The following is an 18028-nucleotide window of genomic DNA, read 5'->3' on the forward strand; positions in this document are numbered from 1 at the left end:
ACAGAAGGATCACTCAAGCTCAGGAGTTCAAAACCAGCCTGGGCAACATAGTGAGATCTTGTCTCTATAACAATAAATAAATAAATAAATAAATAAATAAGAAAACAAATTTATATATTTTTCCCAGTACCTTGGAAAAGTTCATATCCTGTGTAAATTTTGCATTTCTGATTAAAAAGTACAAAATGAAACAAAACATTTTCTCCCACCTGTTTATCTTGCTCACTACAGTACCTAGAAGAATATTTGTTGAATAAATTAAATGCCTTTATAAATTTAGTTAAGGCCTGCATAAAGAAATATGAGAATAAAAAATATTTTTACAGATTTTAATCAATCTATTTGTCTAAACTTTGTTACTTTTAAAAAGAGGATTTAATTAAGTGTTTTAAGAATATATGATTCTGAGTATCTATAGTTATACCAGAGGAACTTAATTTTTATATTTATCTTGCCATTTTTCCTTTTAACTTCACCAATAAGAGCCCATCTCTAGAATTCTAGCATGTATAGGTAGAGAAATGGGAATATTTGCTCTCTTACAAATCTAGTCCTTCAAATATTTCTCCATTTAGAATAATGCTGTTTCTTGATTAAAAAAAAAAACAAAATGTTAAAACGTTATATTAAGGGAAATAGTCTACTTTAACAGTTAAATGTTATTTTCTAAAAATATTTTTGCTCTTTTAAAACTGTTTTTTATTGTGTGAAAATTATAGTAATCATTTCCCACTATCCTTTATTGTTCATAGAAATTTCCAGAAAAAGAAATAAAAACATAGTAATTCTTTTCAAAAAAGCTTAATTCTTATTAATAGTTACTACACAGCGGAAGATTCTGAACTCACTCTAGCTATCATTTCCCTTAAGGTTGCTATGAATTGGTCCCTTTCCATTTTGAGAGACTCTTTTATCTTCCTTAGCTCATCTCTTTCTTTAGCTACAATTCTTATTTCTTCAAGGCTTTCATGAAGTTTCTTAGTCAATTCCAAGTTATCCATTCTCACAATTTGCATAGATAAGTTTTGGGCCTCAAACTGCTTTCTCAACTGTTCCATTTCATTATTTTTTTTGTGACTTTCATTGACATCTTTCACTCTAAGCAGTTGAAGTTCTTTTTTCAGAAGTTCTTGAATCTTGAGATAATTATAAAACAAGTCAGAATGTAAGCAGTTTCTTCAAGAAAAGTAGTGTCTACCTGTGTTCTATATGCACATATATATCTACCTATCTGTATCTATATCTTTTCTAATTCCACAAGTAATTTTGGACAGTTGTATCTAAAAGAAGAACAAAACAACACATATATTTTTCTGTAATTCATCTTTTATCTAAATCCTTTTGAATGTTTGAAATTTGAGTTGTCTTTTCTGAAACTTTTTCTCTCTAAGTTTATCAATAGTTTTTTGGTGTTCTTTTGATTGCATATGAGCAGTTTTTAGTTTCTATTGTGTTTCTACATCCTTTATTGTTAGGAGAAATCAAGAAACGTAATGATATAAAGGCACATTACCTTACTTAATGATTAATGAGTTTAAAGAAAATCTTAAAAAATACACATCACAGTTAAAAACAACAATTAGACAATCTCCCAAATTAGAACAGTAAAGTAAAAATTCCTGCTGCTAGCTTCCCCTATAGCCTTCTCCTTTCATACCATTTGGACATGGTTCTAAATCAGTATCACATAAAGAGTACCCCATTCTTATGCTTAGTTTTCCATTATATAGACAGTGCCTTATTGGTGGACACTTAGATTACTTCTAGGTTTTGGTCACCACACACAATGCTGCAGTGAACACTGTATTTTTGCCCAAAAGTGTGAACATCACCATAGGGTAAAGAGAGAACACAACTCACTCTAGCTTTGGTTTCTTGGAGGCTTTCCTTGAGTTGGTCTCTCTCCAGTTTGAGCGTCTCCTCTACTCTTCTTAGATAATCTCTTTCTTTCATTACAGATTTCATTTCTTCAAGGCTTTCATGAAGTTTCTGAGCCAAATTTAAGTTCTCCATTTCTATTTTACTCAGAGTTAAGCTTTGGTCTTTTATTTGTTTCTTTAGTTGCTCCATTTCAGACACTTTTTTCTGTGTCTCACTGACATCTTTTTTTAACTTATAAAGTTGCTGTTCATTTGCCTTAAGTTCTTGAATCTTAAGATAACCATAAAATAATATGTTAGGTGGCTTTTCAGAGACAAATAAATAATAGTTTCTAAATTTATTAAGACAACTGTCTACCCATGTTACTCTCACTGATATCTTGCATAACCCCAGACAGAATTTGATTTTCTTTTGAGGTATAATATATATAAAGCACACTAATCTTCAATATATAATTCAGTCATTCTTGACACAGGTACAAATCTATGAAACTACAACCCAGACTAAAACAGAGAATATTTCTGGCACTTAAAAAAGTTTCTGTGTGCCCTTCCTGGAGGCAGCCACTATTCTGACCTTTATCATCCTAGTTCAGTTTTGCCTGATTTTGAGCTTATATATCACAATGTTTTTAATCCATTCTCCTGTTGACAGATATTTGAGTTTCCAGTTTTTTGCTATTTTGAATAAGGCTGCTATAAATATTCTTGTGTCTTTTTACAGAAGTGTGTACATAGTCTTTTTTTCTTAGGTACATACCCAAGAAGCGGAAATGTAGGGCTTAAGGCAGGCTATGTACAGCATTAGTAAATACTGCCAAGGTGTTCTCCAGTGCAGTTGAATCAATTTTTAACCCCAACAATTTTAGGCACAAATAAATCAGATATCCAATCCAACAATCCCCCAACAAAAATACCTTTTCTTGTAATTTAGCATTTGAATTTTCTAAATCTTTTTGCATATCTGATATTTTATCTGTCTTCTCAGAAACAATTCCTCTGAGTTTGTCAATAGTTTCCTGGTGCTCTTTTAGATGCATGTGAGCAATTCTTAGTTCCTCTTGTTTTTCCAGGTCCTTTATCATTAGAGAAAATTTAAAAACAGTGATATATCTTAATATTAGTTTTTTTAAAAAAATAAAGTGATATGTTTTCTTAGTAAAAATAATAACACCGTTACCCTATATCTTTGCTGTTGTTCTTAAGTTATAAGCTTTCTCTTCCCTGTCCTCATCTTTTCACACTCTACTCTGCTTTCCAGAGGCAAACACATTACAAATATATTATCTTTTTAAAGTGCTGCATAGTATTTTGACAAATTGTTCGTATTTACTATTTCCTTCTGAGAACATTTAGATTGTTTCACATTTTTAATTAAAACTGCTACAATAAATAACTTGTGGTATATGTATATGTTGTGTTTGTATACACACACACTCCTTTAACAGTATATATGCAGACTAACGTCCATAAGGAAAATGGTTATTGCAGATTTCAGCATTTTCAAGAACCAAATTATCTGCTTAAAAGGATACATTATTTCATTCTTGCCAACAGGATTACTTGGTTCAAAGAAGGGTTCATTGCTGCAAGATGACAATACATTGAATTGCTAGGGAGAGGAATGAGCTAACTTACTTTAGCTTCTATTTCTCTAAGGCCTTCCCTAAGGTGGTCTCTAGTCACTTTAAGGGTTTCCTCTATTCTTCTAAAGCCATCATTTTCCTTAACAGTTTTCATGAAGCTTCTGGGTCAATCTTAATTTCTCCATTTCTACACTTATCACAGTTAAACTCTGGGCTTCTAATTGATTCTTTAACTAGCCTGTTTGATACATAGTTTTCCTGAGATCATTTTTTACTTTTCACTTTTAAGAAGTTGGTGTTCTTTCTCCTGAAGTTCTTAGATCTTCAGATAATCACACAATAAGTTAGGATATCAGCAGATATAAAAAGATAAAAGTTTCTAAATTGAGTAGGCAAGTAAGTCCTCACTTGCCTTCAATTTTAGGCTAACTCATATCTTGTTTCACTACACAAAAAGATTTGATTCAAACTCTCATTAACTAATATAACTTAAAAAAAAATACCTGTGCTTTTAAGGCAGCATTTGAATTTTCTAAGTCCTTTTGCATATTTGATATTTCATTTGTTTTCTCTGAAACAACTCCTCTGAGTTTATCAATAGTTTCTTGGTGCTCTTTCAGATGCATGTGAACAATTTTTAGCTCCTCTTGTTTTTCTAGGTCCTTTATTGACAGAAAAATAAAAATAATACATTGAGAGTAATACCATTTACGTGCTACAGAAAGGTACAGGGCAGGAGGTAAAAATCTCCCACGCTCTTCTGAGGCATCCTAGTTCTCACCCTCTAAGCTACTTTTAGATGTCAATACATTACTCTTCAACTTAACCTCTTCCTTAACAGGACACTTCACACTTCAAATCAGCACTATAGCTCTACCACATTTTTTATCTGTGGCATAGTATTCGATGATGTGAATGTGCTGCACTTTTTTAACTAGTCACCTACCAATGGATAGTTAGAATTTTCCCTGTTTTTGTTTGTGTTATTCCATTATTGTAACTCGTTGCAAAGAATATCCTATAAATATCTTTATAGAGTTGTGCAAATGTGTGAAGGAGAGTTACAATTGGACTTTCTGGATGAATAAACTTTATGAAAAATTTGGAAGGTATTACCAAATACACCCTCTCCAACTTTCCTCAATATTGGACCAAGTTTATACTCCCACCAACCCTATGGCAGATTTTTCTTTTAGGACACAGTGTCATAGTTACTAGAGGTACAGAGAGATGGTAACTCACTCTAGCTTTGGTTTCTCTAAGGGTTTCCTTAAGCTGGTCTCTCTCTACATTGAGAGTCTCCTCCACACTCTTAAGATCATCTCTTTCTTTTGTTACAGATCTCATTTCTTCAAGGTTTTCAAGTAGTTTTTGAGTCAACCTTACGTTTTCCATGTCTATTTTTTCCAGGGTTAACTTCTGGGTCTCAAGTTGCCCCTTCAAGTGTTCTATTTCACACATTTTTTGCTGATTCTCATTGACAGCTGTCATCTTAAGAAGCTGAAGTTTTTCTTGAGATTCTTGCATCTGAGAAAATTATAAAGTAATTTACAATATAGGCAGAATTTTTTTTTTAGGAAAAGGAAGAATTGTTCCTAAAATAAGGCAATCACTTTTACATTTTAATCTAATATATGTACTGTTTTCTTTCAGAAGGGATTTGAGTAACACTAATTAGATGTCATTTTCTAATTTAACAAATCCCACTTTTTCCTGTAATTCATCATTAGAATTTCCTAAATCCCAACGAATATCTGCTACTTGAGCCGTCTTCTCTGAAATAATCCGTCTACTAACAGTTTACTGGTACTAAGTTGAACACAAGCAGTTTCTGGTTCCTCTTTTATTTCCAGTACCTTTATGATTAGAGGAAAATTAATAAAACTTAACAGTGAACATCATCATTATCACCTTAACACTATTTCTGTATGCAAAAAACATAAGATGGAAACTTACTTTAACTACAATTTCTTTACTGTTTTCTTTCAGTTGGTCTCTCTCTATCTGAAGGGCCTCCTGTACTCTTTTCAGTTCATCTCTTTCCTTAATCATAATTTGTATTTCTTCTTGACTTTCTTGAAGTCTATTAGTCAACTTGAGCATCTCACTTTCTATACTTTGTAGTGCTGAATCTTTGGCTTTGAGATGCTCCTTCAATTGTTCCAGTTCATTCATTTTTTCCTGAATCTCACTTATCTGTTTAAGTTGTTCCTCTTTCTCATAAAGCTCTTGGATCTTAAACATAATTATAAAATAAATTAACAGTCAAAAAAATGGGGTAAACACACACACACACACACACACACACACACACACACACACACACAACTTAAGGGGAAAAAAGGTTGCTTTCCAAAACAATTAAGTATGCTAAAAAGTATTCATAATCCAGTTTGCTACTCAACCCCCACACATTTCCTTTTACTGTTCCTTCATCCCCAATTTACCTTGTTCTGTAATTTGTCATTGATTGCTTCTAATTCTTTTTGAATGGCTGATATTTCAGTTTCCTTTTCTGAAAGATTGGCTCTTAACTCATCAATAGTTTCCTTTTGTTCTTTCAGGCAACCACGAGCAACTTTCAGTTCCTCTTCAGTTTCCAGGTGCTTTATTATTAGAGAAAATTCCGGTAAATTTATAGAAACATTATAACCATTATGCTGTAATTAACTCCCTTTTCCAAATATTTAGGGTTTATAAAAATATTTGGTTATAAAATATTAAAAAAAAAAACATGGTGAAAAGATGAAACCTACTTTAGCTACAATTTCTTTTATGTTTTTTTTGAGCTGGTCACTTTCAGATTGAAGAACTTCTCGCAGCCTCTGCAGGTCATCTTTCTCCTTAGTCAAAGATTTCATTTCATCATGGCTTTCTTGAAGTCTTTTGGACAATCTGAGCATTTCTATTTCTATTCTTAGTAGTGCTGAATCTTTGTCTTTGAATTGCTCCATCTCCCTCATGATTTCGGTAGTTTCATTGTCTTTTTCTTTCATATTTAAGGACTGTTCTTGTTTGCTTTGAGACTCTTGGATCTCAAGAGAATCATAAAACAGTACAGTTGATATCCAGAGATACTGTATTTTAGGGGAAAATAAATCAGGATGCTTTCTAAAACAATTAAGGCAGGATTCAATGCCTCATTTACAGAGCTATCTCTCCACTCTCCCACTCTTCCATTATTCAGGCATTTAACGCTTTTTAAAAATTGAGATCTCACTGTGTTGTCTGCATCTTATTCGAGGTTGGAGACAAAATGATGAGACTTACATCACGTCTCTCTTTTTGAGACTTATATTTTAAGGACAAAGATGGATATTATGTTGAATCTTACCAAACAGAGATGCTGGCTTCTCCTAGGGCCTAAGTGCCAAATATAGCCTATTGCAAATAATTAGGAAGGGCTTCCTAGAGGAAAGAAAGCTGTAACTGAGATCTGAAGGATAAAAGCATTAGTTAGGCAAAAGGAATATAGAAGGACTACAGATACAGAGACCTGAGAATCTGAAAGCCATGAGCAAGGAGAGCAACACATGAGTATTGCTGGAGAACAAAGAATATGAAGAAGAGTGAAATGAAGTGAGACCAGAAAGATATGCACCTCATAGGCCATGTAGAGGATCCTGGTCTTTATTTAAAAAGTAACAATAAGATATTAAAAGAGTGTGAGAAAGGATCACTTAGGCTCAGTATTAGAAAGTGGATTAGAGAAGTGTAAGAATGAGTGTGGGAAGTCCAGTTAGGAGGCTACTGCAGACAACCAGGGAAGGAAATGATGGTGACTTGGATTAGGGTGGTGGCAGTGTGGAGAGAAAAGCAGGATGGTTTTTAAAATACATACTCCAATCAAGAAGATTTGGTGACTGGATTACAGAATAAGCAGAGAGGAAGGGATATTAGTAGAGATAACTCCCAGATTTCTGACTAAAACAATGAGAAAGACATAATGCTTTATGAAACAATGGAAAAAGTTTTAAAGAAGAACCTATAATTGCTTTCACTCTTTCTTGTAGTTTAGACTTATTTTTTCTAAATCATTTTTTGAATATTTAAGAAAACAGCCGTCTTCTTTGAAACATCTCTTAGTTTCAAAGCTTCTTGGTATTCATGAACAATTTTTAATTGTTCTGTTTCTAATCATTTCATGAATAAGAGATATTAAAAAACTGGTAACATTATAATTATAATACAAATATTATAACTATCACACAAACACAAGCCTTGATTCTTTTAAGACACTTACTACAATGGGAGGAAAATATGAAACTTACTTTAGCCAAAGTTTCTCTAATGTGTTCTTTCAGCTGGTCATGTTTAAATTCAAGGGCTTCTGTTACCATTTTAAGGTTGTCTCTTTCCTTGGTTAGAGATTTTATCTCTTCCTGACTTTCTTGAAATTTTTCATTCAATTTGAGCCTTTCCATTTCTATGCTTGCCAGTATTGTTGAGTCCTTGGTTGTGGACTGTTCTTTTATTAACACCAGTTCATTCACTGTTTCCTGAGTCTCACTGACTTCTTGCACATTAGGAAGTAGCTTCTGTTCATCATGAAGCACTGGGATCTTAGGACATTTTTCATGAAATACCAAGGTTACCATCTGGAGATTATTATAATTGTTTTTTTTGAGACAGCATCTCGCTCTGTAACCCAGGTTGGAGTGCAGTGGCACAATCTCAGATCACTGCAACCTCCGCCTCCTGGGTTCAAGAGATTCTCTTGTCTCAGCCTCCTGAGTAGCTGGAATTACAGGTGTGTGCTACCACACCTAGCTAATTTTTGTATTTTTAGTAGAGATGGGGTTTCACCATGTTTGCCAGGCTAGTCTCAAACTCCTAACCACAGGTGATCTGCCCGCCTCAGCCTCCCAAAGTGCTGGGATTACAGGTGTAAGCCACTGCACCTGTAATCAGGTGGCTATTATCATAAATTTTTAAAGGGAAAAGATCAATATACTTTTCACAGCAAGGAAAGTCATCTTGAACCTTCAGCCTAACTTGGATCACAAACTCCTCATAATTCATTTTCCCTCAATTCCTCCTAAAGCTATTCATGACTTTTCTAGTAGTCATATTCTGTCATCATTTTCATTTTTTCTAGTTTAGACCCAAAGTGAACCAACCATTATATTTTACTAGCAGTCAGTTGCACACTTATTTCTCCACTAGTTTCCAAATGCTACAAGAGAAAAACCATAGTTGAGCAAACTATATCCCAATGAATGTATGATCTCTGTTTTCAGATGGTCTCCAAAGCTATGTATCAATTTTTCTATGTGTATAGATTGATTTTTCTTTCCATGATCAATTAGGGGTACCATGTAATTTTGCATATTTCTTCATTTACCATATTGGAATTGAGGGATTTTTTTTTCTAGCTTTTTTTCTTGCCTATAATGGGGGAAAGAAAAATGTCTTATTTATATCTACAGTCTCAACGTCTGGCATAGAGTAGGCTTTTAATATAGGTTGGCCCAGTTATCCCAATGTTTCACTTTCTCTATAGCATTTACCGTATTTAATGTTTTCTTGTTCATTTGATTCCTTATTTATCAGCTACTTTCTTTCACAACAAATGAATCTGAAGGATTTTAGGGGGTTTGCCCACCTTGTTCTCATTGTATTTCTATAACCCAGGAGTGTGCCTGCTACATTAGACACTTAAAAAATACCCAGTCAGCCGGGCGCGGTGGCTCAAGCCTGTAATCCCAGCACTTTGGGAGGCCGAGGCGGGTGGATCACGAGATCGAGAGATCGAGACCATCCTGGTCAACATGGTGAAACCTCGTCTCTACTAAAAGTGCAAAAAATTAGCTGGGCATGGTGGCACGTACCTGTAATCCCAGCTACTCAGGAGGCTGAGGCTGGAGAATTGCTTGAACCCAGGAGGCGGAGGTTGCGGTGAGCCGAGATCGCGCCATTGCACTCCAGCCTGGGTAACAAGAGCGAAACTCCGTCTCAAAAAAAAAAAAAAAAAAAAAACAAAAAAAACCCAGTCAATGAATGAACCACATCCTAGCCGCTCTTTACTGGTTGTCTTTCATTCAAAGGAGAAAGGAAGAAGTGACAATGGATGAAAAGAATAAAAGACATACCTCTTCTTGCAATTTGGTATGGGATTTTTCTAAGTCCTGAATATTCATTATTTGAGGTGTCTTCTCAGATATGTTTCTTCTTAGTTCATCAATAGTTTCTTGCTGTTCTTTTAGATGAATATGAGCAATTTTTAGTTCTTCTTTTGTCTGTAGGCCCTTGGAAAGTGAAATTTAAAGAATATTGTACTATTATTCCAACACTGCTCTCCTCTTTCCAAGTGGCTCCAGTTGTAAAGAGAAACACTTAATAGATGAAGGAAAAGGGTATAACTTACTGTAGCTTCAATTTCTCTTATATATCCTCTAAGTTGGTCTTTCTCTGTTTCAAATGACTCCTGTAACTCCTTTATAGCTTTTCTTTCTTTGGTTATAGATTTAATTTCCTCATAATTTTCATTAAGTTTCTGAGTCAACTCAAGCCTCTCTGTTTCCATATGTTCTAATGTTAATTCTTTGTTCTTTAATTCATTCTTTAAATTTTCCATTTCATTAATCTTTCTCTGCATCTCATTCATATCTTCTTGTACATTAAGAAGTTGTTGCTGTTTTTCTTGGAGTTGCTGGCTCTTGAAATGTATAATTTTTATAATTACCATTTTGTCTATATTCTCAAAATTCTTACATAAGATCATTAACAGCCCTGCCTCCTATCACCATATAAATAGATAAGTGGCATTAAAAGTAAACGAAACTCACAGGCATAAATGTCTGTAGTGGGCTGAATTTTGTCCCACCCAAAATTCATGTCTTCTGGGAACTTCAGAATGTGAATTTACTTGGAAATAGTCTTTTGCAGATGTTACTGGATTAGGATTAAGACATGATCCTATTGGAGTAGGTCTTCATTCCAATGAATGTATTTAAAAGAAACATAAAAGGACATAGACAGACACAGGGAAGGAGGTCATGTGAAGAGGGAAGCAGAGACTGAAGTGAAGCAGTTAAAAGCCAAGGAAAGCAAAGGGTAGCTAGGAGGCACTGGAAGCTAGGAAGAAGCAAAGAATGATTCTTCCTTAGAGCCTTTAGAGGAAATATGGCATTGCTGACACTTCAAATTTGGACTTCTAGGATTCAGAACTGTGACAGAGTAAGTTTCTATTGTAAGCCATCAAGTTTACAGCAATTTGCTATGGCAGCCCTAGGAAACTGATATAGGAAGATTAAGGAGATAAAATAAAATGAATAAGAATATAAGGGGAAGATGAGATAAAGTAAAAAAGCAAAGAGACCATTAAATATACAAATACAGCTACCAAATAACTGTAATTCCTCATCCTCTTAAAAACTTTTGGAGAATTTATTTTCACTTTCAATAAGATGCTTATGGGTAATTCCCCAAAACACTGAGAAATTAACCGTCACAGGCTGTTGATTTTACTTTTTTATAGGAGTATGAAATAGACATAAGGTTTTAGTAAATCCAATTAGGTGAGATAGTGAAAGGGATCAGAATTAAAAGAAATGACATATTAAGAAAAAGACAGGCTGGGCATGATGGCTCACACCTGTAATTCTAGCACTTTGGGAGGCTGAAGCAGGAGGACTACTTGAGCCCAGGAGTTCGAGACCAGCAACATACAAAGACCTTGTTTCTGCGAAAATACAAAATTAGCTGGGTGTTGTGGCACAGCTAATTTAGTCCAAGCTACTTGGGAGGCTGAAGTGAGAGGACTGCCTGAACCCAGGGAGGATGAGGCTACAGTGAATGTGATCATGCCACTGCGCTCCAGCTTGAGTGACAGAGTGAGACCCTGTCTCAATTAAAAAAAAGAAAAGAAAAAATATTCCCCAGAAGCATAATAGAAACCACAATATATTATCTATAATGCATGTGGCATTGCCCTTAGCTTATATAGAAAGATCTCTATGGGTGCATTTTATAATTTCTTGGCAACTACAGCTGTTACAGGGGTCTTAGCTCTTATACAAATATCCCAATAGCACCTAACTTCTATATAAGAAATGATTCAGGAAACTGCAAACATCTAAGAGATGATGATAGTGATGAATCTTATGTTTCAGAGAATGACTAATATATCTCTGCAAGGAAAGAATCTTTGTTTTGTTGACAAATTTGTCTCAAGTGCCCAGAACAGTGCCTGGCCCACGACAGTGCTCAATAAATATTTGATGAATGAATATATCATATGACATGTTTAAATGATACAAAGCCCCATCTCACCCAAAGACTTTCGAATAATACTAGCATTAAAATATGTTCCTTTGGGAGGTATGTGCTATTTCTGGATTTAGGTCTACAGAAACAAAAATTTACTACCAAAAAGAAGTTTAGTTAGAAAAAATGACCAGGAAAATAACTTTAAAAATTCACCTTTTCATTTAGTTTTTCTTCAACTTCTGCCAGTCTGTCACAGGTCCTGGAAAGTTCTTCTTCCTTCTTTCTGGTATGGTTCTTTTCTTGTGCAACTATCTCTTGTTGCTTTTTAAGTTCATCTCCAAGAATTCTTAATTCTTCCTGGTTTTCAACGGTCTAGAAAAAAAAAATGTTGAGATTAAAGAAAATATTAGCCGATACTGATGAAATCAGGTAAAACGTCAGCAGTTCCATCAGTCTGCAAATGAAGCAATCAGGGAAAACTATATAGGAAAAGACTAATTTCAGAAAAGAAAGCCCGTAATTTAATAATACAAGATGACAAGAATCTGCTTTTTATACTGTTTCTTTATTGCTCAATTTATATTTCTATGATGAGAGTCTGAATTGGATTTAACATTCTATCATGAGAGCTTAGCTCATTTCTGCCTTTAAGCCAAAAAAGATGTTTTCTGAGCTATCACTGAGTAATAATGAGACTATAGCAACAGGTTTTTCAAACACTGGGGTGCCTTTGGTTTTAGGCACTGATCACCACCAGTGAGCTCAAAATGGCAGCCACCCTTTGCGAGCATGACTTGGGCTAATCCTAGTTATTAGGCTCGCACAGTGATAGTATTCTCCTGTATCAAGACCACAAAAACATAACAAGCCAGAGACTGAGAAGAAGATATCATTTTTTGTTTGCATGATTAATTACATTCTGCTCTTTTGACCAAGCAGACAATTCCCAAAACTTGCAAAATTAAAACAATACAAATGGTTACATTCTACTATGATACACAGTGAACTTCTCCAAATATTTATTTCAACCTATACACAAATACATCACCCCTAAACATAGAAAAACTAACATGTGAAAATATTGGCAGGTATCAACAACAAACATTTAAAAATAATATTTTAAAATTATGATAGCAAAAAATAAAAGAGAAACATTTAGGAACAAATTTAATAAAATATTAAAAGACCTACACACTGAAAATTTACAACATCTCTTTGAGAATGGATAAATTAGAGGAAGATAGACAATGATCTATAAGTACAAGAAAAAATGTTCAACATCTTTAGTCATTAAGGAAAGGTAAATTAAAACAACAATCTACACACCCATTAGAATGGCTAAAATTAAAAGCGCCAATAAATATGAAGTGTTGGTGAAGAAGGATGGTTGAGCCACCAGAATTCTCTTAATTTGCTAATGGGAATGTAAAATGATATAAATGTAATTTGGAAATCAGTCTAGCAAAATCTCATCAGGTTAAACATATACTTCCCTATAACACAGCAATTCCATTTAGGTATTTACCTTAGATAAATAATGATATGCAAATAAAAAGAGTTGTACAAGAATGTTTATAGCAGTTTTATTCAAAATAGCCAAATACTGAACACAACCCAAATTTCCATCTATAGGAGAAAGGATAAAAAAAAATTATGACATATTAACAAGATAAACTATTCCTTGGCAGTAAATGGGAATGTAGAAAGGAGTCAGACATAACAGACTGTATACTATATGATTCTATTTGTACAAACAACTAGAAGAGACAAATGATTTAAGGTGGACATAACAGGACTGATAATCTGGCAGGGAGGAGGTGATGAAGGTCAGTGGTAGGGGTGTGAAGAAACTTTCTTGGTGTGATAAAACATATTCTATCTTGACTGGGGTGTAGAGGAAATAGAGCCACTTGTCAGAAGTCATCAGACCATACACTTCCACCAGATACATTTATTGCACATAAATTATACCTCAATAAAGTTGATAAAAATCTAAAACAAATGAAGACAAAAAGGAATTGCCAAGTGTACAGTGCTAAATCTTACCATTTCAATATTTTCCTTTAGGTCAGTCTTCAATTGTTCTTTTTCTGCTCTAACACTCTCTAACATTTGTTGGAGTTTATTTTTCTCCTGTATTAAAGAAAATATCTTCCTCTGTTGCTCAATTATATCATTATCCTTAACATCTGCAGTCAGTGTTTGGGTATTTTTAGCTTCTAAATTCTGTTTTTTATCTATGCCATCCATCTAAAACATAAACACATTTCAAAAAAAATTTCTTTAAAAATAATAAAAATAGCCAACACATCTAATATGTACCAGGTACTATTCTCATATCTTAACACATTTAATCTTGACTGTAACTTTATGAGGTAGGTATTACTATAATCCTCATTTGACAGATGAGAAAACTGAACTTCAGAGAGGTAAAATCACTTGCCAAAGGTCACTCAGAGGTTTAGCTAGGTTTTGAATCCAAGTGGTCTGGCTCTAGAGTTTGTGCTCTTATGTCTATTCGCTCATCAGAACAACATGGACAACTATAAATAATAGTTGTCTTCGTGTATGATAGGTTAACATGATTCTGCATATTTACTTACTTCAAACCAATAACATAATACACAAAGGCCATTTGCCTTTAGTTAGTATGTATCTTCCATAAATATTTTCCAAGTTTCATTTTAGTAGTAGTTTTTTTTTATTTACTGCGTCGCTTTATCTATTTCCTCCTAATAGCTGGGAATCATTCCCTGTCTCCTACTACCTGCAAATCTTTATTTTCAGAAGCAGTCCTACTTACAAAATGCTAGAATTTTATTTTATGTAGAGGACTAAATAATTTTGATAGAGACCTATTTTATAAGGGCAAAAATTCATCTTTTCTTAATATATGTATATTTCATATACTGCTCAAGAAAAACGTTATATAAATTAATTTACCTATAAATAAGTCATGACCAAAGGCAATCTAGTATATGAACTCACTGGTAAAGGGAGACAGAAACTGAAATTACTATTGTTGGTACAAAATTAGAGTATTACTATATTTACTGTATAACACTACACTAGTTCAGCAAGTACAGTCAGCTCCTTACTGCCTACACAGGTATTTAAAAGTTTTTATAATATATAATCACATTAGAAAACAACAAAAAAATAAAGAATAAAAATCAAATACTGTCACCAACTTCACACAACCAACTGTTAGAATTCTGGTAAGTTTTCTTCCAGAGTTTTTCCATTAAAAGTTTTCTTTTTTTAAAACATAGCTATTATAATTAATTTATATATGTGCTTCTTTTTTAGTTTGTCTTTTCCACTTACAGCATATGTATTTTCACATGCTGTTATGTAACCTACAAGTAATTTTTAGTAGTTGCTTCATTCTCTAGAGTAGATATAGATAAAACACATTTGGTTTGGCAACCCCCTTATTGTTGGCAATATGCATGAGCTTCTGATAATGGTGAACAAAGAACCAACTACATGAGAAATTAAGGTGGGGAACACATAGTCTTTTGGGACTAGTCTGTTAGATATTTTAATTTAGAATCTCATACCTTTCAAATACAAAGCAGATTGAGACAAATTTTTTTGTTAACAATAGCCAAGGTTTCTTTCAAATCTGAACTCAGCCTAAAAGGTACTTTAACTACCACAGTTATGAATAAAATCTAACAAATCTAATTATTAAATAAAAAATTTGTTAGAACAAGTGAAAAAGGAAAAAAAAAGTCATTTATATAAGAATAGGCTTACTAGTCACAAAATATTTTTGTTGAGATGCATTAAAGATACTGCATTTTCAGAAAGGGACACATCAAGTAGGATTGAAAATGAGCATTCCAAGGAGATTCATGACAGACCTGCTAGTGCAGAGGAGCACCTGGAAATGAACAGAGGAGCACCTGGAAATCCCCATTTCCACTCTTTTATTCCCATGACAGATTCCAGCATGAGCACGATACAAGACCAAATCAATCTTAGTCTTCCATAGCAGACTTTAGGACCCTTGATGAACAGAATGGCCTCAGAGAAGCCCCAGCTATATCCTTTTATCAACATGGATAAATGATTCCAGCATAAACTTGGTGACATAGAATCTAGCTGTTCCCAGTGAGTATAACTCTACTTTTCTCCTCATCTTCTGTTGTCTCTATAATTGCATTTTGGATTTATTTAAAACAGCTATTGATTGCCACATATTGTCAAAAATCTACTCAAAAAACCTTCCCATCATAAAAGTGGATCATTTCTTTTCTTTCTTTCTTTTTTTTTTTGAGACAGGGTCTCACTCTTGTTGCCCAGGCTAGACTGCTGTGGTGTGATCTGGGTTCACTGCAGCCTCAACCTTCCCAGGTTCAAGTGATCCTCCTACCTCAGCCTCCTGAGTAGCTGAGACTATAGGTGCATGCCACCATGCCTAATTTTTGTATTTTTTGTAGAGATGGGGTTTCACCATGTTGCGCAGGCTGGTCTTGAACTCCTGGATCAAGCAATCTGCCCACCTTAGCATCTGAAGTGCTAGGATCACAGGCATGAGCCATTGTGCTGGGAATAATTTCAACTGAGGTCAAATGCCTTTGGCCTATGGTTATTCCAAACTGTAAATAAGCTGAGAACATAATAAGAACTAAAGTATAAGTAGATGGAAATCAAAAAAAAAAAAAAAAAAAAGTCCTTTTTCCAAGGCAGTATTGTGCCCTGGAGTAAATGGGGAAAATGCAGCTCGTTTTATAGAGGTAACATATAAATGTACAGAGATTTATTTATATCAATTGGATTTCACTAAATTACTCTGAAATATGTATTTGTTTTTATTTAATAATGTATTCTGTTAAAAATGCATGACTGTACAAACATCAGTTGCATTTCTATACACTAACAATGAAGAATCCAAAGAAGAAAGAAGACAATTTTATGTATAATAGCATCAAAAAAGAATAAAATGCTAAGAATATACTTAGCCAGGGAAGTGAAAGTCTTATACACTGAAAACTACAAATGTTGAGAAGAAATTAAAGAAGACACAAATGGAAAGACATCCCATGTTCATGGATTAGAAGAGAATATCTTTAAGACATCAATACTACCCAAACAATCTATAGATTTAATGTAATCCCCATCAAAAATCAATGGTGTCTTTTGCAGAATTAGAAAAATTTATACTAAGACTCATATGGAATCTTGAAGGACCCCAAATAGACAAAATAATCTTGAAAAAGAGGAACGAAGTTAGAGGTCTTACACCTCCTGATTTCAAAACTTGTAAAGCTACAGTAATCAAAACAATGTGGTACTAACATAAAGACAGACCTACCATTGAAATGGAATAGAAAGCCCAAAAATTAACGCTTGTATATATAGTCACAATATCTTCAACAAGGATGCCAAGACTACTCAATGGGGACAGGATGGTCTTTTCAAAAATGGTGTTGGGGAAACAATAACCACACCTGAAAGAATGAAGTTGTACCCTGACCTTACTGTATACATAAAAATCAATGCAAATAGATAACAGGCCTAAACATAAGAGCTAAAACTACACAACTCTTAGAAGAAAACATAGGGGAATAGATTTGTGAGATGGGTCTTGGCAATGGTTTCTTGGATATGACACCAAAACACAGGCAACAGGAGTAAAAACAAACTTGACTACAGTGAAATTAAAAACTTCTGTGTACCAAAGGATATAATAAACAAGTAAAACCTATGGAATGGGAGAAAATATTTGCAATATTGCATATGACTAATAAAGGGGTAATATTCAGAAGCATAAAGAACTCCTACAACTCAACAACAAAAATCAAACAACCCAAAATAAAAATGGGCAAAAGACTTAAATAGACATTTCTGAAAGGAAGATTAATCAAATGGCCAAAAAGCACATGAAGATGTTGAACATCACTAATGATTAGGAAAATTCAACTCAAAACCATGATGAGATACTGCCTCACATCCATTAGGATGGCTACTATTAAAACAAACAAACAAACAAACAAACAAAACAAACAAAAAACCCAGAAAATAATATGTTGGCAAAGATGTGTATAAACCAGAACACTAGGTCCTGTTGGTGGGAAGTAAAATGGTGCAGCTGTTGTGGAAAACCTTATGGTGTTTTCTCAAAAAATTAAAAACTGAATTACTATATAATCTAGCAATTCCACTTTTGGATATATACATATCCAAAATAACTGAAAGCAGGGTTTTGAAGAAGTATTTGTTCACCCACATTCATAGGAGCATTATTCACAACAGCCAAAAGGTGGAAGCAACCCAAGTATCCATGATGGATGCATAGATAAGGAAAATGTGGCATATACATATAATGGAAATTTACCCCTA

The 18028-nt window shown here is 33.9% G+C and overlaps 1 protein-coding gene across 9 annotated transcripts in view; it reads right to left on the reverse strand.

The window, feature by feature from the left end:
- The window catches only part of CENPE (centromere protein E), a 79355-nt gene that overhangs the window by 29227 nt on the left and 32100 nt on the right, over positions 1-18028 (reverse strand). For 3 of the 9 annotated variants that reach the window (XM_074396508.1, XM_074396506.1, XM_074396505.1), the window contains 12 exons: positions 13724-13927; positions 11891-12049; positions 9834-10124; positions 9559-9714; positions 7738-8028; positions 6223-6543; positions 5914-6072; positions 5423-5701; positions 4709-4993; positions 3970-4128; positions 2798-2956; positions 1861-2151 (listed from right to left, as the gene is read on the reverse strand). In XM_074396508.1, coding sequence (XP_074252609.1) covers positions 1861-2151; positions 2798-2956; positions 3970-4128; positions 4709-4993; positions 5423-5701; positions 5914-6072; positions 6223-6543; positions 7738-8028; positions 9559-9714; positions 9834-10124; positions 11891-12049; positions 13724-13927 — 2754 coding nt within the window. The remainder of the gene's footprint in view (positions 1-1860; positions 2152-2797; positions 2957-3969; positions 4129-4708; positions 4994-5422; positions 5702-5913; positions 6073-6222; positions 6544-7737; positions 8029-9558; positions 9715-9833; positions 10125-11890; positions 12050-13723; positions 13928-18028) is intronic. The other 6 variants (XM_074396509.1, XM_074396507.1, XM_074396510.1 and 3 more) reach the window with 5 other exon arrangements.

Source organism: Saimiri boliviensis, chromosome 3, assembly GCF_048565385.1.
Source record: "Saimiri boliviensis isolate mSaiBol1 chromosome 3, mSaiBol1.pri, whole genome shotgun sequence".
NCBI classification, from domain to species: domain Eukaryota; kingdom Metazoa; phylum Chordata; class Mammalia; order Primates; family Cebidae; genus Saimiri; species Saimiri boliviensis.